We start from the raw sequence: 26,036 nt of genomic DNA, 5'->3' as shown, positions 1-26,036 counted from the left end.
CAGAGTGGAAGAGGGTGTGAATCAGGGTTCTGTATTGAGCCCGATGCTCTTTATCATCGTCTTAAAAGCCCTGTCTCTTGAGCTGCGCACTAGCTTCCCTTGGGAGCTGTTGTACGCTGACGACCTGGCCGTCATCAAGACCTCATTAGAGACACTTGTTGAGAGAACCACAACTTAGAAGAAGGAAATGTAAGCAAAGGACCTAAGAGTGAACATAGAAATAACCAAAGTAATGATCTTTGGTCTCAACATGAACTCACCGAGAAGATCAGGAAAGCATCCTGGCTCAGTATGATCCCGCTGTGAGGGCACAGCAAGACCCATAGACGGTAGGCCAGTAAGAGAGGTTGAGGTTGAAGGTGCCACACTTGAGGTAATAGCTGACTTTTTCTACCTTGGAGATACCATGTCTTCTGGAGGAAGGTGTGAACTTGCAGCCATAATACGGTGCAAGTCAGCCTGGAAAAAGTTCAGAGAACTCTTCCCTATCCTTACAAGCAAGCAACTTCCTGCTGCAACCAGAATTCAAGTTTACTCCAGCTGTGTGAAGAGTGTCATGTTCTATAGCTCCGAAACGTGGGCAGCATCAGCAAGCACCATGAAGTGGCTACAACATACTAATAGAGCAATGGTAAGATGGACCTGCCTGATAAAGCCTGAAGACAACATCCAGTTTGAAACTCTTTTATCTAGGCTTAAAATAAGAGACGTTGGTGGAGTCCTCCAATTGGGAAGAATGAAATGACTTGGTCACGTTGAGCGCAGCACAAGCTGAACTCTCAGGTCAGATGTGTCAACATTGCAGCACAGCGGGGTCAGAGTAGACCAAAACTTTCTTGGGAAGAATTTGTTAAGCGTGACCTTTTAGCCCGGAACATGGACTCTGCCAACCCAACGGACCGTGAGGAGTGAAGAGGAAGACTTCACCCTAAACAGGAAGACAGGCCACACCCTCAACATGAGAATTAATTCATGGCCTGTATAATCAAAATTGGTTGATGAAGATGATGAATGACAACGTGGTTTTAAAATTGTAATCTTTTCTGATAAAAGTGTGCTGATTTGCCAAGAATTGTGATAGAATAGCTTAAATGAAATTGCCACTATACGATGCTCACAGGGGAATTAACAAAATCAAAACCGTCTCACCTTCTCAGCAGAAGTTTTGGATTCTTTTGAACATGTTTGTGGATAAGTTCAGTAAGAAGATCAAACATGATGCTAAAAAAAGGAACCGGTTAAATACATATTGTGAAGTAGATAAGTTACACAACGTATAGCCGATATGCGGCAGTTTCAATACAGCAAATTGCTATAATACTATAGGTAAATCAACTGTAAAAAATCGAAATAACTTAGCACGTATTGTGAAAATGCAAAATGTTCATGTGCTCAACGTTTTTGCTACAAGAAAATAATAAAATGACTGATAGCTGAAAACATAGTTGTCTTTCCACTAACATTCTCCAAAGCCGATTGAGTCATTTCACGTAGTCTAATTGCGATTTGAATTAATTAATATAAAGAATTGGTAAGGCGTCCAGAAAACTCAGTTATTGGCCTTTCACATAAACTTTTAACCTCTTCTGGTGAACAACAGAGCTAAGAAGATTTAATGAATGAAAACAAAAGGTAGACAGAACAGTAGAAAAAGCGATGTAGTAATTCATGTTTTTGGACTAACTTGGTAAAGTAAGGCATATCCGAAAACAAGCAAACCGTCAAAAGAGATGCTACGTTTCCTCTGAAATAAATAAATAACAAAAAATTATTAAAACCACGAAAAAAGAAACACAAAAGCAGTGAATTTTGAAGTGTTGTCTGACTTTTAGTTCTTTACTACAACTTCAACCAAAACGATTCACTTGCTTATAAACTTTAGGCCATAAAAACAAAGCTATGACCTAACAAGGCTCTTGTAATGTCAAGGACACTGCATCCCAACATGCAGTGTTGCATATGGCTATTTTCACCTCAAAACGTTACAGTGTTTTTTTGTATTCAAAACCGAAGTAAATATTCAAGATGATTTTAATGAAAACTTTATCTAACTTTTGTCAACTTACGAAATATTAATGCAGGTTTGATTAAACCTTAGACCAAACCTAAAAGACGATATTTTTATAAATTGTCTTTGCAACAATAAAGGCATTAACCAATTTTCCGAGTCAAAAATTTATTCAGTCTGCCTTGCTTGCTAAAACAAAATAATGTAGAAATAATTTAATAAACTCGATAAACAAACGATAAATAGACTCTATGCTTTGCTTACTTTTCTTGGATGTTAAATTTTTTTTGTTCTTCCAGCGTTCTAACAAAGATCATTAGAAAATCACGATTCTTCAAAAGTAAAAGCCAGTCTTCAATAGCCTCCATTGTTGATGTTGACTCTTGTTGCAAAGCCTAGCAAAAGAAAACGTAATAACATAAGTTAATTAAGTACAAGAAAGATGGTTTGATAAAACACAGTTTCGATGTCTATACAATCTCGACCTTTTTTGTTTTCATCGCGTATCACACGAACGGTTGCCTTGAGTAGGCTACCACGCGACCTCCTGCTCTGTTATTGAAGTCAGACACGCCTCGTACCAAATTTCTTAATGTTAGACCAAGAAGAGGGGATTGTAATGAAGCAATCACTTTTCAACTACTGGTCATTCCACAACTATATAGAAAGAAGTGTAATCAGATAAAGAGCGGGGTACTTGTGTAAAGGCTAATTATTTCGTTGCGAGGAACCACAGAAAGGGTAAATATACAATCCCCATTCTAAAAGTTAATTCTTCATTGTAAAATTAACTTTTAAAATTTTTATTTAATTAGTGCTTTTTTGGTTAAATGGCACTAACATTACATTAAAAGCTGCTATATTGATTGCTAAAGTTAAAATTCAGCTCAAATTAAAGTAGCCTACTGTATTAACAAGACTGTCAAAAGCAAGATTTTACAAATATAATATTGCAAAATGTAGGAAAAAAACGCTTGAATGCCACAAATTGAAATCTTTCAAAAAGACTTCAAATGTTTGTTAGAACAAACATCTTTTCTTTATAAAAAATACATGTTTTGTTAAAGCAAGTGAAGGGCATTAATTATTGAATGAAGAATACAAGCCCCTGGACTTTGTATTCAGTATAACCTATAAATAAAAGACTTTCGAATGCGCTTTTTTTCAATCTTGTGATAAAACAAACTATCTCTCCCTTATTTAAAATGTTGCGCCAACGCTTTCACCAAACACAATTACATAGAAGACAGAAAATAAACATTTCCTGGAATTTAGATTTTCCGTATCGGTTCTACGCGACATGTAACTTTAGTATAGCTTAGACGAGACTATTTTTAGACAAAGTAGCAACGACGACAAACTTTTAATTAACGAAAACATGATATAGAATGCAGCCAACAATCTGGAGCTGTATTTTATAATACGTAGCCCGTGTTCTAAATACAATATAAACGCCTTGTCACATTGTGAAATAATTAATATTTCAGTGAAAAGTGTATTTAAGATAGATTAACCAGGTGCTGACAATTAGCTCTTCCTGTGAATGAGATATATTGAAAACCTGTTTCTTGTTTATAGTATTTTATAGTTTTGTCTCGTAACATAACCAAAAAGCTGAAAAAATATTGACCACGCCATCTCATGCAAGCAGCAGTTTGTTATTTAGAAAGGCGCATAAAACCACATATCTACCCTCGATGGAAGACACAAACCGAACAAAAGTTAATCTACAGAATTGCATTTCCAATTTTATCATCCTACTTTAATACATCATAATAATTAATTACCCTTGTGTCAGAAACAACACAAGTTTTGTCCATATAGTTTGGTTTTGTTCTCTACCTCAGATATATTCATGGTTTTGGTTTGTGCACAGAAAAAAAGGCTTGCGTGATTTCCATTGCCAAACAAAACATTGTCTGAGCTAGAGTATAATTGTTTTTCTGTGGTCAAATCTTAATAAACTTCCTGCTTTAGTTTGCATGAATCCAACTTCTGCGTAGGTGTATAACGCGGGTATTGCCTTTGAAGACTCTGACTATCGAGACGCCAAAGCGTTCGTTTGGTGCCACTAAACATTGTAAAACGTGGGCAAGAATCAAACTTGCACACTACAGCTTCAATCTTAACCATTGCTCAAAAATTGACAAAAACAAAAGCTCAGTCTCAAAGAAAAACAATATTTGCAGTAAGAATCCATATCTACAGATCAACTAAACTTATCGAAATTAATTTTGACGTTCAAATTGACGATAAAAAGACTTTACACAAATAACCAAAACAACTTACAGTTTTGTCCAAGACTTCGTGCCCCTTGGAAACATTGAAGAGTGTCTGAATGAAATAGATTTCTGTTGGTTGGTACGTAATCCTGTGAGTCAAATTTTCCGAAAGGTTGTCCATATAAACCGCTTGCAACTCAAAGTAAGCTGAAATTATGAAATGGCATTTCTTTGGCTTGGTTGCATTTACGGCAGATAACAAAACACCATGCACTAAAATATAGAATTGTTGCAAACAAAATTTTAGAATAAGCTGATGCTAACACCAAAAACCCCAAGTACAGTAAGTAAAAATTACAAAGATAGAAAAACTTATCAGCAGTCAGTTACGTGACTGAGTGGGGTGAGAGAGCCTGACTCTCGATACGACGTCGATTTGCACCTATTTTGTCATGACTTGACTTGCTTAAAGGCGGTCACAAAAAATGTCTTTCTTTCCATTTTAATGTCAGTGAAGTTTCAGACTAAAGTTATACAATAAACAGCTACTTGATACTACAGAGAGGTGCCTTCTACTTTATAATCTTCTTTGTAGAGATTTTCCGAAATTAAATAGTTCATGTTTGTTTTCACTGAACTGTGAGTTATGTGCCTATAGTAGGCTATTCTGAAAGATGATACTGCTATTTTGCATTCATCAAATGCTATCATTTGCACAACAATCTAACGTCTTAGTGCAATTTATTAAGAATCGATTTTGCCATAGTAATAGCATCTTCAGCTAGTACATGTACATTAAAAAGGTAGTTTTACCATTTCTTGCTGCAACTCTGGTTTTGTTTTCCAGGTCATCCAATTTTCGCAGCGTTGTTCTCCTTTCTCTAATCTCCTTTTTGATTCTCACTTTGTGTCTCAACAGGAGAATGAAAATGATGATGATTAACAGAACCAAGATCGGAACAGTGATGATCACCACAAGGATGCTCTGGTTGCTGCAAAATGGAATGTCTTCTGCTGTGAGGACAAGCTCCCCTATGGACACCTAAAGGTATGGAAATAGTTTAAAATGTCATCTTGTGCCGTGATATTGAAGTGCATTCTAAAAAGCATCACTACACTCCAGTTTGCTTTACAGAAGTAAAGATCAGAAACTTAGTAATATTGATCGAAATTTTTTAAAACTGCACAATTTGCTTCGTCTCTAACTTATCGGCTTCTTTTTTACTAAGTATTAGTCTATATGACATGGCTACCAAAAGATACGGCCTGATTTGTCACATTTTGAAGAAAATTCCAGATTTTGCTAACTTTGCGCAAATGTTTAAATAAATTTTTCTAAAAATTATATTTTTACGCTTTCTTTACTGTTTTCCCCAGATGACACAATAGGTTTTAACATCCTCACATGTTGAAAAACAAAGAAAATTTGATTTCGAAGAGTTTAGTCAGACTGTTAATTTTTCTATAACAGTCTGATTGAACGTTTTTCAACTTACTTTTTCTCATTTGCTACTGCTTCCCCAAGGCAACAAAAAGCTTTTATATCATTAGGAGACAGCAAAAAGTAAAAAAATCTCAGAAAATGTCAGTCAAGCACTAGCAGTAGCTGTAATCAAAATCTGCAGAATGTGACAAATCAGGCCGCATCTCCAGGTGGCCATGTCTATGAAAATGATGTTAGAGTTGGTAGACTGCAAAGGCAGTCAACGAATACTTTTTGATGTAATACATACGTTTGTAATGTAAAATAAAACTTAGCCTACTGCAATTATTGCCAATAATGTAATAGTAATGCTTCAAAACAAAAAGTTGTCCCTTGCGTGTTTAGGCCTGTAAGGTGACGCCACAGAGATCTACATGCGCAATGGGTGAGGCTAATGCACGTTTTATCATCCCTTGGGAATAGACCTACAACTGGACATAGACTCACTGCGCACATATCTTTATTCTGAGCTTTAAACAAAGAGCAGGAGATACTAAACTTTCAAGTACTACGATACTGACTCGACTTGTTGTCGAACCCAGGATTGCCCCTATAGATGCGAACGCTTTAACCACTAGGTCACTAGGACATCCGGCAACGTGTTGAAAATTTTCTTTTTTATTATGAAGTTGTACCTCTATTGTCAATCGTTGATTTCTGAAATCGTATAATTGTGATGACGATGCTCTGCAGAAAAGCGACGTAGTTGAAAGGTAGCTGACATTGCATAAAATTGACTCCGATGAATCAGCGGGGTTGAGATAAATCGTGTAGTCAGAATTATCCGCACCAGTGGCAATGAAATTCCTTCCCTGCAACATGTTGACAATGGCTTAAGAAATAGCCAATCAGCTAAACAATTTTTCTATAGTAGCCTAGGCCCTAGACAGAAGTGGGTGGTAAGCAGCACTCTCTTGCCAATTTCTGAAACTTCTAATTAAAATTTGTTGCTTGACTTTCTCAAACGTTTTTAAACATAAAATAATAATAGTCTATAACGCGTCGGCAAAGACGAAATTGAAACCCAACAAGTTTTGAACTCCGACCAGTAAATGTAGTACGATGATGGAATCGCATTTACTGCACTTAAAAAAAATTTGAAATGAGATTTAGGTGGAACAACATTCCAGTTACTATAGTAAAACTCACACGGTTCTACAACAGTCATGACCTCATCGCCGAGCTTTCGATAAGCTATTCTCAGCAAACAAAACTAGAGTATGGTTCCAAAACATAACCACTTTACTGGACCAATATTGCATTATCAATTGAACTTGACAAACCGGAATTTGGAAGATTGAGATAGATTCGGTTGCTTGCACGTCTGTTCTGTTGATTTCTGCGTTGTTGGAGCCAGAGTCTGAACTGTCGCAAGGTAGACTTGATATAACGTCCAAACTGGGATCCTCTACATACGAGACAAGGCCAACGACAAGATTATGCGCTTGGTTGAGTATCAAAACAGCTTCTTGAGATCCACCTACTGTAAAGCAAATAATTTTAGTGATGATTGATCTAAAGTGACAATAAATATGGTTTTTTTCGTATCCAGGCTTTATGTCCGATAGTAGAAGATTTGGATTAAGTGAGTAGGAAAACAAAAAGCCAGTCTTCATGTCCCCTTCAGGCATGTCATTAAAAGTCCTGCTAAAGACACAGCAGCATGCTCTTGAGCGGTGTCTAACCGGTGTCTTTTCGAGTATTGTACCAGGGCTCACCATTAGACTATGCAACGGATATAAAATCGAAAAATGCCTAAATGAAAATTATTAACCACTGCATCTACTACGCATTGCTACTGTCATCAATTCCTATTGCGCACTTTCTAATGAGTGATAAACATATGTAGCCAATTGATACCTTGTTGTTTTTCTGACAAACATTGCTATAGCCAGGGTAGCCATGCCTTCCTTATTTATAAGATTTGTCCTTATTTCTAAGAAATGTCCTTGTTTTAGAGTTGAATCCTTATTTTGTCTTATTTTTAACAATTACAAAGCTTCTATCTTTTTTTAGAAATGTATTAATGAGTGGTATCAATTTGAAGAGCGTCCAACATTCCAATACACATCAACTGGACCCTGCTAAGAGATCAAACAATTGAGTATGAGAAAGTTAAGGGGTTGGGGAAGCAAATTGATCTCAAAATAGCAAAAATGAATGCTTCGATGAGGTCTCGGCTGTTATTGCTCAGCTCAAGAAGATTCCAGATGTTGCGTTCCACGAGGATAAACCTAAGAACAAGTGGATGAAGATTTTTACTAGAGAGCAATCTTTTCGGTTGTTTTACAAGTTGGTTTGCGTCATCGTCTCCCTTCCGATCAGGAATGCGTTTGTAGAGCCGGTGTTCTCTCTTGTTTCAGCTCAGTGAAGCAAGGAAAGAAACAGACTTGGTGAAAAGACAGTTAAATCTCTACTACAAGTAAAAGTAAATCTAGACCTGACCTGTCGTGAGAATCAGGAAGTACAGTATTTTCTACGAACAAGTTGCTGGAACAGATTGTGTCTGACAAAAACTATGGCATGTGATATGTCATAGCTCGTATAAGTGAAAAGACTTGTTCAAAAACATTTGTTTCGTTTCGTATGGAAATTTAATTTTTAGGTTGTCCTTATTTTCTGGTCCGTGTCAATGGCAACCCCTTGGCTATAGCACTAGTGTGTCTGTATGGGCGTGTGGGCGTGTGGGTATGAGTGCAAACTGTGATTGTAGAAAGTGGTAGAGTGGGTTTGCTGAGCCAGGTTGTGACAGGAACAGCAATATTTCAGTCAGCAAATCAGTGCTTCTTTACATCATGCAACATACATTACGGAACAGACTAACAGTTCACTTACCCTTTCCTTTAGCGTTACCGAAACAAAGAAATTGACTTGTCATGCAATATCAATTTACTTTTCGGCACGTGTCGGCAACGAATAACAAAGTAGTAGCACGTGATCCAAAAAAAAGTGGCAAAACTAATGTGTATAAAATAGAACAAATTGCATCGTGTATGTACAATTTTTCGCGGAGCGCAATACATGCGTGTAGTTCGAGTAATAGAACTCTTCTCACACAACTGACCGTTTTCTGCTTGTCGTCGCCGCCGTTTGTTTGGTGAAAATTCTTTGGAAAGTCTGCAGGTTACTGAGTTCGCCGGTTTACCAGCAACGTTAATGTTGAGACTGCAACTCTAAAGAAAGTTGATAAGTAACAAGTTGTTAATGCATAAATGATTGAAAGCCAACATTTATTTAGGGCATTAATTTTAAGCATTTTGTTACAACTTTTTATCCAAAATATGAAAATTAATGATCATTTCAAGGAATGGTTACATACTTTTATCTGCATTGTTTGTTTCTTATTATAAATTCAATGAATAATAAACTAACTTAATTTTTCAATTTAGAATACTGTAAACTAAACTCGTTGGCAACTAATGCCAGCTAACTTTTAAAGTGAGAAATTATGAGACTGTTGTTATCCAAGCAGGGCATATTGTTCACCTACTATAGGAATGTATATGTAGGTAACCACAGCACATAATCTTTATGCAAACAGATGCATTGCAAGGCATAACTGGTTTTATCAGAACAGAAGATTCCCGACACCCTTTCTGAGAAAAAGCAAGTTGAGGACAAATCATATTCTGTGAAATAATATTCTTTATCGTGTACATGTAGCCTATTAAGGATATGGCAACGTTATGTATGTTCACAACACGTACTTCTCCTGGCTGACCACCGACACTCAGTGCAGCTGTGTGCACCCCTTCCAAACTGCTCAGTTGTAAAGTTGCAGTTCCCCCACCCCTAGACGAAACGTATGCTATTAGTTCGGTTGTAGTAAGTTTTGAATATAGTAGTTTAAATCAGGGGTGTGCAACCTTTTCTACAGGAGGGCCAGATATAAATAACTGGGTGAAACCGCGGCCGCATGTTTATTTAACATATGATTTCTAGTAATTGCAGGCACAAAAAAGTAGTTTTTTGTTATTCACATGGTATTATTAGGGGATCTCCTTGCAGAAATAATAAGTTAAGACGTTTAAATTTCTGAAGAAAACTGCTATTCAATTCTATTGTCACACAGTCTTTAAAAGAGTTCAGTGAGAAGTTTGCAGCTGGCTCCTTTTCCCCACGGCTTTTTCCAAATTTACTTTAATGGAAGGGCTCGCAATTCGAAGTCCATTTTCCAAGTGTTTGTCTGTCAGAACCGATCGATAGGGAGATTTTATGATGCTATTTTAGAAAAAAATTATACGTTGAGCCAAAAAGAGCCATTTTTGAAGCCATGAATTTTTTCAAATGTGGAAAGTCATCTTGGTTGAGATGTTTTCGGTAAAAATCGCCAAGATTCATTTCTAAATCTAAAATAATGCTTTCAAATCTGTTTTCTCTTGAAGGTCAATCAATTCAAGTTGGATATCACCTGGTGCTTTGTCAATGTCTGTGTTGAATGGCGAAGAGAATATACCAAACAAATGTTCATGAGATTTAAAGTCCTTGAAACGAGCCAAAAATTCATACAACAATTTTTCAAGTTGGTCTGCAAATTCAGTTTTCTTCTCAGGATGCATTCCATAGTCTCTCAAAGTTGGAAAGTGGAAACGATTTCCTGTTTGTAGGCTATGTGGCTTTCCAAAGTCGTAATTTGTTCATAAAGTCTTTTATGTGACCATACATTTCATTCGCATGCTGTTTTTTGCTGCAGTTTTGTATTGAGTTCATTCAATTGTTTTTTTTGCCCTTTTTCAGTTTTTTTTTTCTTTTCTTTCCGTACCTCTACTTCTTTACTTCTAATTTTAACAAATTTGCTATTTTAACTGGTTCAACAAATTTAGCAAGGAATGGGCCGCTAGGCTGAAGTTGTTCTAATCCAACTGCTTGTAGGCTAGGCCTACATTAGGCAACTGCTAAATTTGACGCAAGCCGGCTCTACAGAAGGTCTTAAGAGATCATACAAAAAGGCGATAAAGCCAGAGACGGGAGCAGGGCTCCGCCTCTGATTTGCTGACGTTCCAAATAATTAAATACAATGGATTAGCGGTGACCGGTTGGAAATTTCTAAAATGGTTAACAGAAGGTGCGAAATTACAATAATCCACTCCACAATGAATTGTTCACATGCACCACACAAAACTAAATTATGAACACGTTTCGCGGGCCGCACACAATTCAAAATTGGCACATCTTTGCGGGCCGCACAATTTTTCTTCGCGGGCCACATTTGGCCCGCAGGCCGCACACCCCTGGTTTAAATCCTTACGTATTGTATAGCTTCTAATGGAATAAGATCACTGTTGAAACTATTTTTAAGAGCCGAAAGTGTGAGTTTTAAGTGCTAACATACTACACTTCCTTGTTTTTATTATAATTTATTGATGGATTGTACAAAATATACTTTTTCCAAATTTTAGTAGAGACCTTGCATTGTTCAGTTTCATAAAAAATGCATCACTATTCCACCTACGTTCTGAAAGCCAATATTGGTCCTTCCACTTGAGGCAGATAGTCAGGTACGCGCACAAATCTTACAAGGTCTTCAAAGCGATGAGTGAAGCCACCAATGTTGAGTGTGAGCGCTACTTCTTGTAATTGGGAGTACGGAGGAAGTCGACAGATCAGTGATGTTGGTGTCCTTGAAGTGAAAGCGAAATCAAACAGTTATACTATTTTTGCCTTATTTGAACACAAGAATTGAAATTAACGATTCTGTTTGGTTCTGCATGAATAAGTTAAACAAACGATCATCAAAGATGGATATTGACCTCTACCTACACATGGTTACACTGACACCAGTGACACTATTTTGCAAGAAATGTGCTCGAGTATTTCTTTTATCAGAGTTATTGAAAATTTAACTTTGGCACCTGGCAGTCTCAGTTTTTCTTGATTGCTTATTCACAGGTATTGCTTTACCTTTCAACACATGTACTCGTGAAAGATCTTCTTCTTGCAAGATAAATCTGTGCATTGTTCCCAACATCCAAATTCATCCCGGATATAGTGATGGAAGATTTAGCAAGCACCACCGAAGGAGTGAATGCAATTGGCTCCACAATCTTAAGCAACAAGAGGTGATAACTTTGTAAAAATGTGTATGCATGAATAGTAACAATGTTTTCATGTAGTTGACTTGTAAGGTTGTGTACGTATGACGTAATGACGCACTCTTTTCAATTGCACCATCATTAGTCACGTGATACAAAAACTTCGACCCGAGTATTCCACAATGCCTGACCATCGAGAAACCCTCGAATAGTGAACCTGATTGCGGAACAATGTCATCGGATGCACATGGCTGTGACAAGGATATCCTGGGTGTGACATCCATATTTTTTCTAATACAGGAGTACGTAAAGTGCTGCCCGTGGGGCAAGTACTACGTCTCGCTGAAAGAATTTCTGTGTTATCTATCTTTGCAAATAACTTACGTAAGCTATATCACTCACGATATAGAAAAATTGCCGTTTGTTGAATGATTTTCTACATTTTTTTAGTCCAATTAACCTCAAAGTAGCAGACTTTCAAAATTTGTAGTGTTACATAAAGTCTCCTGTTTAGCGTGCACGACCAATAAATCAAAAGCAGAGGCTTCAAATATTTGGCAAACGTCAAAAATATCACTTATAAGCGGTTTCAAATAGCGAGTGATGAATAACACAAACAAGCTAACGTGCTAAAGATTAAGGACTGATGAACACAGCATTGTTGTTGGCTGAAAAATGTTGAAAAATGTCAACTGCTTTCATTAAATAAAGTTTAATCACCATGTTATTATAAATTAATTATTTAAATGGTGTAAGAAATACACAAATAACAAAAGAGTTCCGTTGTGTTTACACAAGGGTTATTTTTCCAATCGGGAAAGCTGCATCATAATATCAAAACTTAAACTGAAAACATGCATAAATATTGATTCAAGCCTCTTTACGTGAGAAAACTTTAGGCACCCCTGTTTTAATATAGGTTAATAAAGTAACATGGAAAGCACACAACCGCTCTTACCTTATAAACAAATAATTCGGACGATTGGGCTGGTTGAGCTGAGTAATTGAAAAAAACTTGGACTGAGCCATTTGTGTTTGCTGCTTGAGTGCGACAGACAATCCTAGTAAAAAAGTTAGTATGGAAGTCAAATGTGAGTAAAGAAGCAACAACACAAAATCCTCTTGTTTCAAGAGATACGGTCTCTGAACCGCTGTATCATGCAGATATGCAACGGCTGAAGCAACGTTTTCAAATGAATATAATAAGATGATCGTGTAAAACAGGCCATATTTTCTGAACATCTCTATTCAAACTAATTCTACAAGTAACTTTTTTGGAAGTATGTTAAACTTTAACTGTTCGAACGTTTTTTTCGTTCATGCTCTAAGTGTAGATTAAGCATCATAGGAGATACACATGACACATGTTGTTGAGATTGTAATGAAGTTCCTTACTGCAATGACGTAATATATTTTTCAGGCTGGATCGTGCAATTTGTTCCTCCAACTAACACGTAAGATATTTCATCGACAACACTTCCAAGATTCGTTCCTTGAATTGTGACCAAAGTTCCTCCATTTGTTGGACCACTAAGGGGAGCAACCTTAAAACCAAACTTCAGTTAAAACATCAAAATTTGCTTCAAAACATGGAATTTAAATAGCTGAACATCGCATCTAAAATGAATTAGTAACAAAGCACTGCATTACCGAATCTATGTAGGCAGCAGGGCATTCCGATACATCTACGATAGGTGAAGAAGAACACCGACGGGCAGGCTGGCACACTGATTCGCTTTCGCACCACGCGCATTCTTGAAACTGGCGACTGAAACTGATGCACCTTCCGCAACTATATGTCGATACACTGCAGTTGAATATCGTCACTGAAACAAATCACGTATTTGAGTTATTGAACAAACTAAGCAATAGATTTACTTGCAAAAAGCAAAAGGTTAAACTTCAATCGTTTATAAATAACCAATTCAACTTTCCAAACTTAAAAAAATGTAAACAAGAGTTGCATAATTTAAATTTATTTATTTTTTAAAATAGCCTTGCAAGGAAGGTATAAGTAAATGCTAAGTGCGATTTTTGGGTTGACGTGATAGACAGATATTCTTCAGTGATACATTACAAAAAATAATTCAATTTAAAACTTAAAGGTAATCAATCAATGGTTTATTTGTTAGAAACAAGAACGTAGTGCATGTTTGAATACACATTACACAATGCAAAAGTTGCACATGTTCCCATGATGACAGGGAGACCATACGACTATACGGTCTACTTGTCAATTACCACCTCAGAGAAATGGCGATTTTGCTTTTTAAAAAATGTTCCAGACACAACGTTCCCGCGTTTCAAAATACACACTAAAAATATATGTTTGAGACAAGAAGACAACGTAAAAACAAAACTCCAGGAAACAAGCAAAGATTACTCAAGTTTCAGACAAAACCTTAACTGATAAGTTAATTTCCATAACACAGGCTATCACTTAGCCTACAATGCACCATAGCTTTGTAATATCAACGTTTTGATCTCTTTTTTGCAACAGTGAAATAATAGTTTATTCAAACTGCTTGGAATCTCTGACCAGACCATTGGTCCTAATCCCTGCATGGATTTCTTGCCAAATTCTGTGTTTGATCTATTTCTAAAATAGTTGCAGCTTGTTTGATATCTTGTGATGCTGATGAATGGATGAAGCATTTGTAAATTAATCACAATACGTATAAGGATACTGATTCGTATAAATTTTGTATATATGTTTTTTTATTTCAATGTTATATATCTTTTAGTTTTAAAATGTTCATTTTGTAAAAATAAAGAGTTTGTGTGAGCGTAATAATTTTGTTTTGTAATTATTCTTATAACTTTATTGTAATTTTATTAACGGATCCAATACACTGCCACAGGCCTTTTCCCAACTTGATATACAATTATTGTAAATGGCAGTAAATCAAAGCGTGATACCCATCTTTTAAAGTGTCAATCTTTATTACAGAAAATTTGATATTGTAAAATTCAGTATTTCGTTCATTTACAGAAGATGTTTGCTGTTTGTTGTGTGCTAAAGCTACCAGTTTCAATAATTATCAATAATTATTGAAACTGAGAGTCGTTGTGAACAAATAGTCATAGAAAAGCATAAAATAGAAGTCTGAGCTAGTTTGTAGTTTAAGTTTAACTGACTATTTTAGTAATTCAATTTCTATCAAGCCCATCAGTCGGTCAAATTTAGAAACAACTTTAAAAGCTTAGGCATATCTAACTTGCAGAATTAGATTCCTCGATATAGCAGACATGATATAGTAATAAAAGAGTTTATAAATTGTAGGCAGAATTAGGTAAATCTGCTAAATGACATCTTTTCGTACATACATGATGTTGTAATGCTATGTAAATTTTTCTTTCCAGATTCATCATTATCAAAATTATGTTCTACAGTATGTTTTAAATACAGTCAATTTTTAAAAAGTGTGCTTTTGTATCAATAAGTAATTTAACATAGTTTGAAAATGTTGTGTGACTAGATGCAATAGAAATCATAACAAAGAAAACAAAGAAACTGTCTTTAGACTTCCAAACAATGAAGAAGAAAGAGATCGGTGGATCAAGAGCATTCCACGTGAAAACATACCACGTTCACAACACACTTCAGCATGTGAAAGGCATTGGCCGAAACACTATGAAACTGTTTTTGTTAATGGGCGAAAACGACCAAAACAACCTCCAACAGTTTTTCATTGTGTTCCTCAAAGCCAAGTTCCGACACCCCCAAGCAAACCTAGAACAACGACAAAGTCAATGCCAACCAGCAGAAATAGTATAGGTGATGAAATGGAGACATTTTTGCAAAAAAGGCCGTATTTTATCATTTGAAGATCTTGTCAAAAAACTTGGAAAAATTGAGATTGATTTTGGTTTGAGTTTAGTCATTGTAAATTATACAATCCCTAACCAGTTATGCGTGCAAAGTTCAGAGTTTAGATTAGGTGTTGCACGTTTCCTACCTAAAGTTTTAAAAGATCTGTCTTTTGAAGGGTACCATTATCGTATCAGGTATACTACAAAAAGTTTGTCTGTCTATCGTGTTTGTGTCCTGGCTAAAGTGTCAAATCTTATCGAAGCAATAATTTTTTTAAACAACATCACCAGCAGCAACAAGCAAAAAACTTTACTGCAGCAAATGTCCAGCATATTTTGCGCTTCCATTATGGAAAAAAATATACACCTGAAATGATAGCAAGAGCTTTTCAATATTTCTCAATGTCTCATTCACTCTACAGCCGTCTTCGAGAAGATTTTCAACTCCTATGTATTTCATTGGTTACAACAGGGCTACTCAACTAACGTTAGCAAAGGTCAATTTTGACAAGTTGAATATTCTTGCGGTCCGGTGAATATTTCATATGCAACCACGAAAATTAAACAACCAGTAGCCTACGAGCACCGAAACACTTTTCAGGTAGTATGTAACACGAGTTAGATTTTTGTCTGACACAAACAAAGAAATAAAAAAGGAAAATGTATTGTGTTTCTTTGTAGCGTAGCTGTGTGGATCGCACATCAGAGAAGATGGCAAAGCGTTGGGGGGTCTGGGGGCTAAGCCCCCAGCTCCTTGGATAATCACAAAAAATTGCTTTTCCCTAATGGAAATCTGTTTAAAGAGGCCCTAAAATGTAGCAATGAGGTTATTCTTCCAGAAGCCTGAGGTCTACCTTTAACACCCAGAAGGTCCGGATTCGGACCGCGGTCCGCCAGTTGAGTAGCCCTGGCTTACAAGATTATCTAGCAGAGTAAATCAATTAGAAAACTGTGACTTTTTAAAGCGGTATTTTGACAACTGCACAGATGTTTGTCACAGGAATGTGGTTTTACTGATTGATGAAATTTATGTGAAGCCTGCTTTGCCATATCAAGGTGAAAATATTTTTGGAAAAGCTGTTAATAACCCAGAACATTGTGCGGCTACAGTTTTAGGTTGCATGGTATGTAGCTTGTTTGGCGGAAATAAAGAATTCTTAAAAGGTTGCCTGTTTATTGCTTAGATGCGGATTTTCAATTCCAGGAAGCTTGTGCAATTTTGGGAAATTTTCGATGTTCTGGTGACTTCCTTATTTTAGTAATCTGTGATAACAATCCAGTCAATCAAAGGTTTTTCAAAACATTTGACCTTATCCCAGGAAAGCCTTGATGTACTGCAGACAACATGCACTTACTTTCTGATTAAACAATAAATACTATTAATACTACAAAAAGTGCTCAATGCCAAGCAAATAGCTAAGCAGAGCGAATTAAATCAAATACAGTTATTATTCTCTAAAACTTCTACAGCCTGTTTCACCCTAAAAGGGGGATCATCAGAAAGTCCTTATTCAATTAGAATTCAAATAAAATTCTGTTTGAATGACCTTCTGATGATCCCCCTTTTAGGGTGAAACAGGCTGTCAAAAGTTTAGAGAGTAATAGTCTTTGTTTGAGAGTATTATGCCATGAAACACATGCTGTTTTAAAAACTCATTTGAATGTTGGTTCTGCAGAAGGAACATTGTTTTTTTATCGAAGTTCAATAAGTTTTTTAGTATAGTCAATGTTAAAAGGTTGAATCAAGATACAATTTCAAGAGACCCTGCATCTACAAGACCTATCATAAAAACAGCAGATGATGAAAGTTTGCATTTTTGCTGGATTTAGCTGATTTTGCTGAATCAATGAGACCACAAAAAAAAGTAAAAGAAAATGGTCATTTACCAATTACCAATGATACAGCATCTGCACTTATTCAAACTTGCAGAGGTCTGGTTGATCTTGCAAAGTATTTGTTAAGCACTTCACACGACTATGTCGCTTTTGGGGATTTTAACAGTGACCCCATTGAATAAGCTTTTTCAAAATTAAGCCAAGGTTCTGGTGGTACGTATTTCATCAATGTGCAATAAGTGTAACAAAAAGTTAATACAAGGAAAACTAAGTTGTTGTTTGACGTTGGAGCTGGTGTTTGTGATTTAGACACAACTGTTTCACATTCTTGCGGAAAGTGTCAGTACGGTACCTCATCAAGGATGAGAAAACATGGAATGTGTTTCTAAATCTTGACAGTAAAAATCGTTTAGTGAACAATGAACATACAAGCTGAAGTGACTGTGATATGGGTTGATAACATTACTAAAAATATCTTCACGAGGTGACTTATCAGTTTGCCTTACCGGTTAACGTTTCGCTTGAAATTGAATCTATCGTATAGTCTTCATGGTAGATAGATACTCGAATGTTTGAAGATTCTTTCTGGCAAGTGAGCTGTGAAGAGAAACGTTTTGAATTGCTTTGTTTCTGATTGTTTAAATTAGACTTCACGACATGGGGCTATGTTTATTTGCAGTAATTTTCATTGGATGGCGCTTTTTGAAAATGCAATAGTCTGTGCTATGAAGATTCAAAAGTTATAACGCAGGCAACAATTTGACAAATTCTTGAACCTACTTGGCATTTAAGATGAAGGTTTGACAATACGTAGCCTACTACGGAATAGCTTAACCCAAATAAGATCAGGCAAACTATTTTGTAGGTTTTCCAACTTCCAACACTATAGTACAGGTTTCGAATCATACAACGCTTAACTTTACAGCTTAAAAATTGATGATCGGGTACAATCAGCTTTTTTGAATGGAATTTATATATTTAATTTCCTGCCTCTGAAGCTACACGGTTGTAATGCTCGGCAAGGACATCCCAATAATAATTAATCGAACCACATATGATCTGAATAATACCAGGAAGAAAAACAGTATATATTTTGGTATTTTACATTGGAGTAATATTAATATGACACGAGAAGACATACAAAGTTTTACTAAAAATAGCACTTTGACATAAATCAATCGCAAATATTTTCTTTCGGTACATACTTGTGCTACAAACGAGAATGAGTAATGAAGCAACTTCATTAAAACTTTTGTAAATTTATTTGGTCTCTTGGGGCCTTTGATACAAAAAAGTCGTTTTGCTCATATTTTTAGGTTCATATATATAATAATTATACAGTAAATAAATTTTGTTAATTTAAGCTTAGAAAAAAGCGGAATAAACAATCTGGACGAATGCCTCACTTACCAGCTGAGCTGTGGCAGTACATTGCACAATACGAGAAACGGAGTTGACTAAACCATTCGACGAGTTTTCTTTACCGCAGAAGTTATACCGGCACATATAGTCGTAGGACTGAAACAAAACAGCCTGTGAATTAGGTTACGTTGTTCGTTTAGAGCAGGGCTTCCCAAACTTTTTTGTTCGCGACCCCTTTTAATCTCCTAAAATATTCCGCGACCTTTTACAGTTGACATGATAAACAGAGCGAAATATACATTTGTGATATTTATTAAAAGACTTAATTCGAACGAAACTAGAGTAGCATCAAGCTACCGATACTCGAAACCTGCTACTTTACACGTAGCCTATTGGAAACAAAACACAACCGAAAACACATTTATTCAGCGTGATGAGTGCGACTGCTTTCTGCTGCAAAGCAAATTTAGCCGTTGCTCAATGTTTGTTACTGCTGGTCTCAAGGCGGTTTCAATCTTGCCTAGTCTGGAACGGTATTTTACTGCGATTGTCGTCAACTTTGATAACGTTGACTCGCACTGACGTGTGAACACAAACGGCAGGAGTGCACTCACTACTGAGTGAGATAATTAGGCCTATAATAGATATTTCGCTTTGACCAGCCAAAAAGTGTGAAACTTTTTCCAGAAAATTCAAGCCGCAACGTAGATTCAGAAAATAGATCAATATGTTATTCCTGAGATTTGGAAGAGAGTTGGTCTGTGCTTGGTATTTTGTTTTTGCATTGCAAATAGGTTTTGGATCCAATATAATTTGACATTGTTTAATTCTGAGAGAAAATACTTTTATAACTGTTTCAACAGGTTTGACAAGTGGTCGATAACCACAGGCTTAAACATTTGGTTCCACATCACTGTTAGTCAAAAACTCTACAGTAGATGAAAAATTTTCAAATGAATCATTTTCAACTTCTTCTTTCTAGATGTTTAAATTTTTAACGAATGCTTCAAGTTTTTGATTTCTTGATTTCAATGTACTGTAAAAACATTGGTGTTTTTTCCTTAGATGGATAAATTAGGTTCTTTTCATTTTTCAAGCAAATCTCACAAATAGCATAGTTTTGAAAGTCAGATGCCATTGCAGAAATGATGGACCAAGTTTGATTTTTTTTCCGTTGGAAAAACCACGACTTCATTTTTCAACGTTATTATAGCATTTTTAAAGTTTTGTTTTTGAGAGCCATCTTACTTCACAATGCAGTAAAAGGGATTTAAACTGAACTCTCATTCATTACATTTCACCATATAAACTTGCAAAAATACGGGTATTGAGTGCGCGACTCTTAATAAAGTTAATATTTTCACAGCATCTTGCACAATAGGGTGGGCCGTCGGAAACAGATCGCTTAGCAACTCGAGTTTCTTAGGAGGTTTGTCGAGTAAATGGCGAAATCGAAAACCATTTTTTAATTGAACGCCAGGAAGACGGCGCACAACTGGGACCTAATCGGTAAATCACCCCATTCCAGGGATATTGACAGGGTTGCCATAACGTCCTTATTTCTAAGATTTGTCCTTATTTTGAAGAACTCTATCTTAGAAAATATTACTGTCCTTATTGCTAGGAAATGTCCTTCTTTTTGACTTGAGTCCTTATTTTGTCTTATTCTCAACAATTAGTGAATAAACTTAGTGGAATGACAGCCAAATCCCTACTACAGTAAAAGTAAACCTAGACCTGAGTTGTCTTGAGATGCACAAAATATTTTTTTACGAACAATGAGTTGCTGGAACACATTGTTTCTGGCAAACAATATGGCATGTGATATATAATGGCTCGTATAAATGCTGAGGTTTGTTCAAAAACGTTTGTTTTACTTTGTATGAAAATTTAATTTTTCTGTTGTCCTTATTTTGGGGTTCATGTCGATGGCAACCCTAGATATTGCAGTGGCGTATATTCAGAGTTTGTGTGCCGCACACCCATCAAACATGGTTGATTCATCAATCATCATACAGTTAAACATGCAAGTAGGCTACTTGGTAGCCTATATAAATGGTGAAGGCAGGGTATACAAGTAGCCTAAGTACTTGGTAGCCTATATAAAAGGTGATGGCAGGGTATACAAGTAAGTAGGCTTCTTGGTAGCCTATATAAAAGGTGAAGGTTTGGTATGCAAGTAAGTAGGCTACTTGGTGATGATGAAGGCGTATACAAGTACGATAGCCTAAGATGATGAAGGCGTATACAAGTACGGTAGCCTAAGTACTTGGTAGCCTACATAAAAGGTGATGGCAGGATATGCAAGTAAGTAGGCTACTTGGTAGCCTATATAAAAGGTGAAGGCATGGTATGAGCATTGCAGGTAAGGTAGATATAAAAGTGAAGGCAAGGTAATATGGACTACTCACAGTACTCAGGTATCAGGTATATATTAGTGCTCAGAGAAGGCAAACAGGTAGGGTATTGGCCTACTGACTGAAGCAAGTATAATTGGGTTCTGTTTCAGTGAAAAGTTTATTCACAATAGTGGAGGGAAATTTAAAACAAAATTCGCAATTTATTACAGGTATTCAGTACAGTAATTCGTAGTGGTGGCGGTAGCCTACGTCGAATTTTACATTGATTGATTGAATACAAGTAATCAGTAGGCTACCGGTGGCAGTTTACCAATTAATTGCAGTTAATTGGTCTGCAATAGTTATAACATGGCCGCATATACTCGATCTGCTGATCCGGTGTTCGGCTTTGCCAAAGAAATGAATGAACTGGTTCTTCCCACCAGTGGTGACGTTCTCCGATATTGCGCCCAAGTGAAAGAACAATACAAAATCATGAAGAAGAAGGACACCGGAGATTGCAAGAAGGAAATGGGGCTGCGCGAAATGGCGGAAGCAGTGGCGACTAAGATAACAAGCATCTACAATTTCGCCACAGTGGCGATCATTACGCGTGAGGGAGTGATCAAGAAGATTCTGAAGCAATGGGCCATGGTTAAGATGAAGAATAAAATCCCCACGGCGAGAAAGACGGCTGAATGGAAAGCTTCAATGAAGGCCAGTCTTTGCCTCGACACTCTTTTCGACGTCGTTGACGACAAATCGCTGCATTCACGCGAGGTTGATTTTGTTAAAGACCAACGCGGAGCACGCATTGGTTTCATTGGAAACGTCGATTGGAAGGCGGAAAAATCTGAGAAGAAGAGGGACGAGCGGAAGGAGCAATTGCTTTTGAGAGAGAAGCGAGAAAAAGAGCGGGAAGAACGCGAAGAATGTACTCAAGACTCGGATGACGACAATACAGAAGAAACTCCTAGAAGGCGCTTCCCTTCAGAGTGCTCGATCGGCAGAGAAGAAATCGAAGAAGAGCAGGAGCGATGTACTTTCGATCTTCGTACAGTTGCGCGTGAGGCGGAAAGGTATGGAATTTCGAGTAGAGCAGCAGCTGCCCTCGCCACCGCAACATTACTGGACACAAAAGATGATTTCAATCGGATGATGGTAGTGGATAAAAACAAGCTCGTTCGTGCACGAAAACGGCTTCGTTTAGAGATAATCACTTTGCTTCAATTTCGCTCGGCACAATAGTTGAAGGCCTTTACTTTGACGGCAGAAAGGATAAAGCCCTTACATTGAATGGCATAACTGGCTATCGTCAAAAATCAATCGAAGACCACTACGTGATGCTGAAATACCCAGGAGGTGAATATATCGACCACGTTTCCATTCAAGGGCGTTCAACTGGAAACAACATTGCCAAAACGATGTTGGCTGCTCTTGAAGTCAAGGGAATTGACGTGAAAGGCATTCAGGTCGTTGGCTGCGACGGAACTGCCGTCAATACAGGTAAGCACACAGGAGCCATCACCAGCATTGAGCAACAGGGAGTGCGGTACAATGGTCGATTTGCCAGTTTCACCTCAACGAACTCCCGCTTCGGCATCTCTTCGGCGAGTTGGACGGGAAATCATCAGGACCGCAAACCTTCAAAGGATTTATCGGCCGTGTCGTCGCTAATGATAAGTACAAAATGGGAGAATTTGCAGTCGTCGAGTTCGAGAAGATAAAATCCAACCTGACAGAAGTCGATGAGGTGATGGATATTAGCGGCGATCAAAAGTATCTGCTCGATATCGTGTTGGTCATCGAGGGAAGTCTGCCTCCAGAAAGCATTCGATTCCGTGATCCAGGAAAACAGGGTCATGCACGATGGCTTACTCTCGCTTCAAGGATATGCCGACTTTATATCTCGGAGCCAGAACCAACAGAGGCGCTGATAGAAATGACGAAGTACATCGTTAAAGTTTACGCTCCCATGTGGTTTACTATCAAGCGAAACAATAAGATTCACTTCGCTGCTCGGTCTTTCCTTCGGTTGGTTAAGCTGACTCGCTATCTGACAGGCCAATTAAAAAAAGTCGTCGACAGTTGCCTACAGACAAACGCCTTCGCTGCGCATCCGGAGAATGTAGTGTTGGCTCTTCTGCATGACGAGTCTAAGCCAATGCGTAAGCTCGCAGTTCATCGGATCCAGAAAGCAAGGGACGATTACACGGGTGGGATACGTCGTTTCGAAATTCCCAAAATAAACTTTGAGTACACAGACTTGACAACAAACTCGTTGCTCCGGTGGAGCGAGCAGAAGCTCACTGAGCCACCAATTTTACGTGATTTCAGCATCCAACAGCTCACAGAGCTTTTCGTCGAGACCGATTTTCCTACATCGATTGACAGTTTTCCGTGCTGCACACAAGCAGTTGAGCGCGCAATCAAACTCGTCACCGAAGTGAGCGATGAAGTCATCGGCCATGACCGCAGACATGAGCTCATTCTGACGCGAACTGCTGCTCGCTCACAGCGTTCACGTTTTGAGTCAAAGAAAGATTACGTTCTGTGATTGTTTTTGACTGTGTTTACGTCGTTTTGTGTATTTTTTACTTTTTTAATTACCGCACTTTTTTTTTTTTTTTGGAAAAAAAAAACGTTTTTTATTGTATTTAGGTGATATTGATTTTTTGTGCGGCGTCTTCCCGCCGCCCGATCTAAAAAAAATTTTTAGATTAATTGTTTGTGACCTAAGCCTCCTATCTGAGCCGAGTTGCTAAGTGATTTGACAAAAAAAGTGCATTGACGGCCCACCCTATTGCACAATAGCATTCCGATGAGGATCTTTTCTTTTTAGCTATTAAGGTCTTGCAATGAATCATAGCCTATAGTGTGTAAATGCAATATGACTGTGTAGGCCTGTCACTCGCAAATCGCACTTTTGCATGAAACCAAGCTGTATGTCCTGTCATTGCAGAAGCTCCCTCAGTAGCCATGCCAACACAGTCCTTCCAAAACAGCTCCACTTCCGTGCAAAATTTGACGAAATTATCGTTACCGTTCGATTTTTTTAACCAGCTTTCGATTGATTCGATTAGTTTTACTTTTTCAATATTTAGCTACTAGCATGCAGTCCTCAAGCTAGCGCACTACCAGAGCTAGGCCTATTTAAGCAGAATCTACAACTCAGTTAAAAATAATGTTTTGAACTGTCACATCAGTTTCAACAACTGCATTATAAAATAAACGTCTGAAAAGTACCATAGGACAATATGCACTACTTTATGTAAAATTGGTATACTCTCTGCGACCCCTCGCGGGGTCGCGACCCCCAGTTTGGGAAGCCCTGGTTTAGAGCACGGTTTCTCAACCTGTGGGTCATGGCTCAATGGTGGATCATAGCGAATATCAAGAAGTTCATTAATCATCAACAAGAGGTTTATTAATCCGTAGCTGGAATAAATTATTAGTCTATATTTTTAAATCGGTGTTGTAGTTTCTTGTTTGCATGTAAGACAAAGTGAGTCATAGAAATTTTACTTGGTGAAAATAGGCCACAAAAAAACTGTTGAGAATCAATAATTTAGAGCGAGTAGGCCTATGTTTAATTGCTCTTGTGAAAATCGTTGCAAACTTGAAAGGTTTTGCTCGGTCATTTTCACTCGTGTGCGGTATGTCATGGTAATATATGGTGACTTTAAGTTAAAGCTATTTATACAGTATTTTCTAAAGTCTGCCATAAACGAGTTTAGAGATAACTGCTGTAATTATTGCTGTTAACACTTTCACTGCCAAATGACTAGATATCTAGTCATTTGTGATGTAATTGTTCACCCCATGACATCATAATGCCCCAAAAATCCTGATGTGTTGCCAATCCTGGGGCCTGACAGGTTGCTTTAATTTTAAACTAAAAAAAAACGTTTTTTAACCCATTTCCCCGTCAAATCTTTAAAAATTAAATAGACATCAAAACACCAATCAGTGTGAAGCTTGAAATTCAGCAATAACTTCTAGGTCTGATGCCAGAGCTATGATGCCAGGCTACTAGTATAAAGTTAGGCTACTAGTCAAAAAAGTGTATTGATCAATGCACATAGGTCATGTAAAAGAGCTTACTTTTTATCTAGCAAGGTAATTGAAATATTCTATTATATTTTAAGGTTTAGACTAATTTACCTATTCATTTAGGGTCACTAAACTGCTTACCGGTACTAGCTAGAAGTCCTGTAGGCTACCTAAACCTAGTAGCTAAAAAAATCCAAGCAAACATTTTCTTATGAACATAGGCCATGACCATGCTATGTCTGTCAACAAAACTTTTGAATGTAATGTAAAGGCTAACCAAACGTGGTAGCCTATAGGTTTCATCGAAAGGAAATATGTTTACAACCGCCTAATTGGTTAAGTTAAACTTTGGTACAGTAGCCTAGCTACCAGCTAGCTAAACTTGTCATTTTTACATCGTTTCAACGTCGCCAGACGTTGAAATCGTGTAAAAAGGTAACTTTTGCTGACTAGGTATAGGTTGCAACTGAAAAACATTTACAAAAGCCATTCAATTTGTTCAAAGAACCGAATTAGCCTAGCAGTTCGTATTTAGCCTACATTGATTCAATGTTTGAATACGTTGAATCACTCAGTTGCCCTTTTGTTTTTCTTTACAGTGATTTCACGTCTGAACAGGTTGATTCAATGCAAAAAAAACTGTTTAGCTGACTGGCGTGCTTGTAAATGCAATAGTCATTTCAACGATCAATTGCAACACCGATTTTGCTCCAAAATTACAAAGTGCGTTTCAATCGTTTGGCAACATATTTTTTCATTACTATGGTAACAAGAGGAGGAGGAAAACTTCTCCTATTTTTTCAAAACGCCGGCAGTGAAAGTGTTAAAGAACTTTAAAATTGCAATAGATTGAGTTTCCTTTTAGCAGCATGATCGTTGCTTACTTCA

At 37.2% G+C, this 26,036-nt stretch overlaps 1 protein-coding gene across 1 annotated transcript in view; it reads right to left on the bottom strand.

Moving 5' to 3' along the window:
* The window catches only part of LOC145788509 (plexin-B2-like), a 59,886-nt gene that overhangs the window by 14,215 nt on the left and 19,635 nt on the right, over nucleotides 1-26,036 (bottom strand). Inside the window, exons 11-26 of the mRNA XM_082600272.1 lie at nucleotides 18,805-18,912; nucleotides 17,901-17,991; nucleotides 13,396-13,571; nucleotides 13,141-13,289; nucleotides 12,704-12,806; nucleotides 11,615-11,757; nucleotides 11,166-11,333; nucleotides 9,421-9,505; nucleotides 8,778-8,886; nucleotides 6,997-7,196; nucleotides 6,349-6,525; nucleotides 5,044-5,272; nucleotides 4,298-4,437; nucleotides 2,273-2,403; nucleotides 1,685-1,744; nucleotides 1,150-1,221 (exon numbers count right to left, since the gene is read on the bottom strand). Coding sequence (XP_082456398.1) covers nucleotides 1,150-1,221; nucleotides 1,685-1,744; nucleotides 2,273-2,403; nucleotides 4,298-4,437; nucleotides 5,044-5,272; nucleotides 6,349-6,525; nucleotides 6,997-7,196; nucleotides 8,778-8,886; nucleotides 9,421-9,505; nucleotides 11,166-11,333; nucleotides 11,615-11,757; nucleotides 12,704-12,806; nucleotides 13,141-13,289; nucleotides 13,396-13,571; nucleotides 17,901-17,991; nucleotides 18,805-18,912 — 2,141 coding nt within the window. The remainder of the gene's footprint in view (nucleotides 1-1,149; nucleotides 1,222-1,684; nucleotides 1,745-2,272; nucleotides 2,404-4,297; nucleotides 4,438-5,043; nucleotides 5,273-6,348; nucleotides 6,526-6,996; nucleotides 7,197-8,777; nucleotides 8,887-9,420; nucleotides 9,506-11,165; nucleotides 11,334-11,614; nucleotides 11,758-12,703; nucleotides 12,807-13,140; nucleotides 13,290-13,395; nucleotides 13,572-17,900; nucleotides 17,992-18,804; nucleotides 18,913-26,036) is intronic.

The sequence above is a fragment of the Aplidium turbinatum genome, chromosome 2, assembly GCF_918807975.1.
Source record: "Aplidium turbinatum chromosome 2, kaAplTurb1.1, whole genome shotgun sequence".
Taxonomy (NCBI): domain Eukaryota; kingdom Metazoa; phylum Chordata; class Ascidiacea; order Aplousobranchia; family Polyclinidae; genus Aplidium; species Aplidium turbinatum.
Note: the sequence above shows the minus strand (reverse complement) of the source record. Positions and strands in the feature narration are given on the sequence as shown.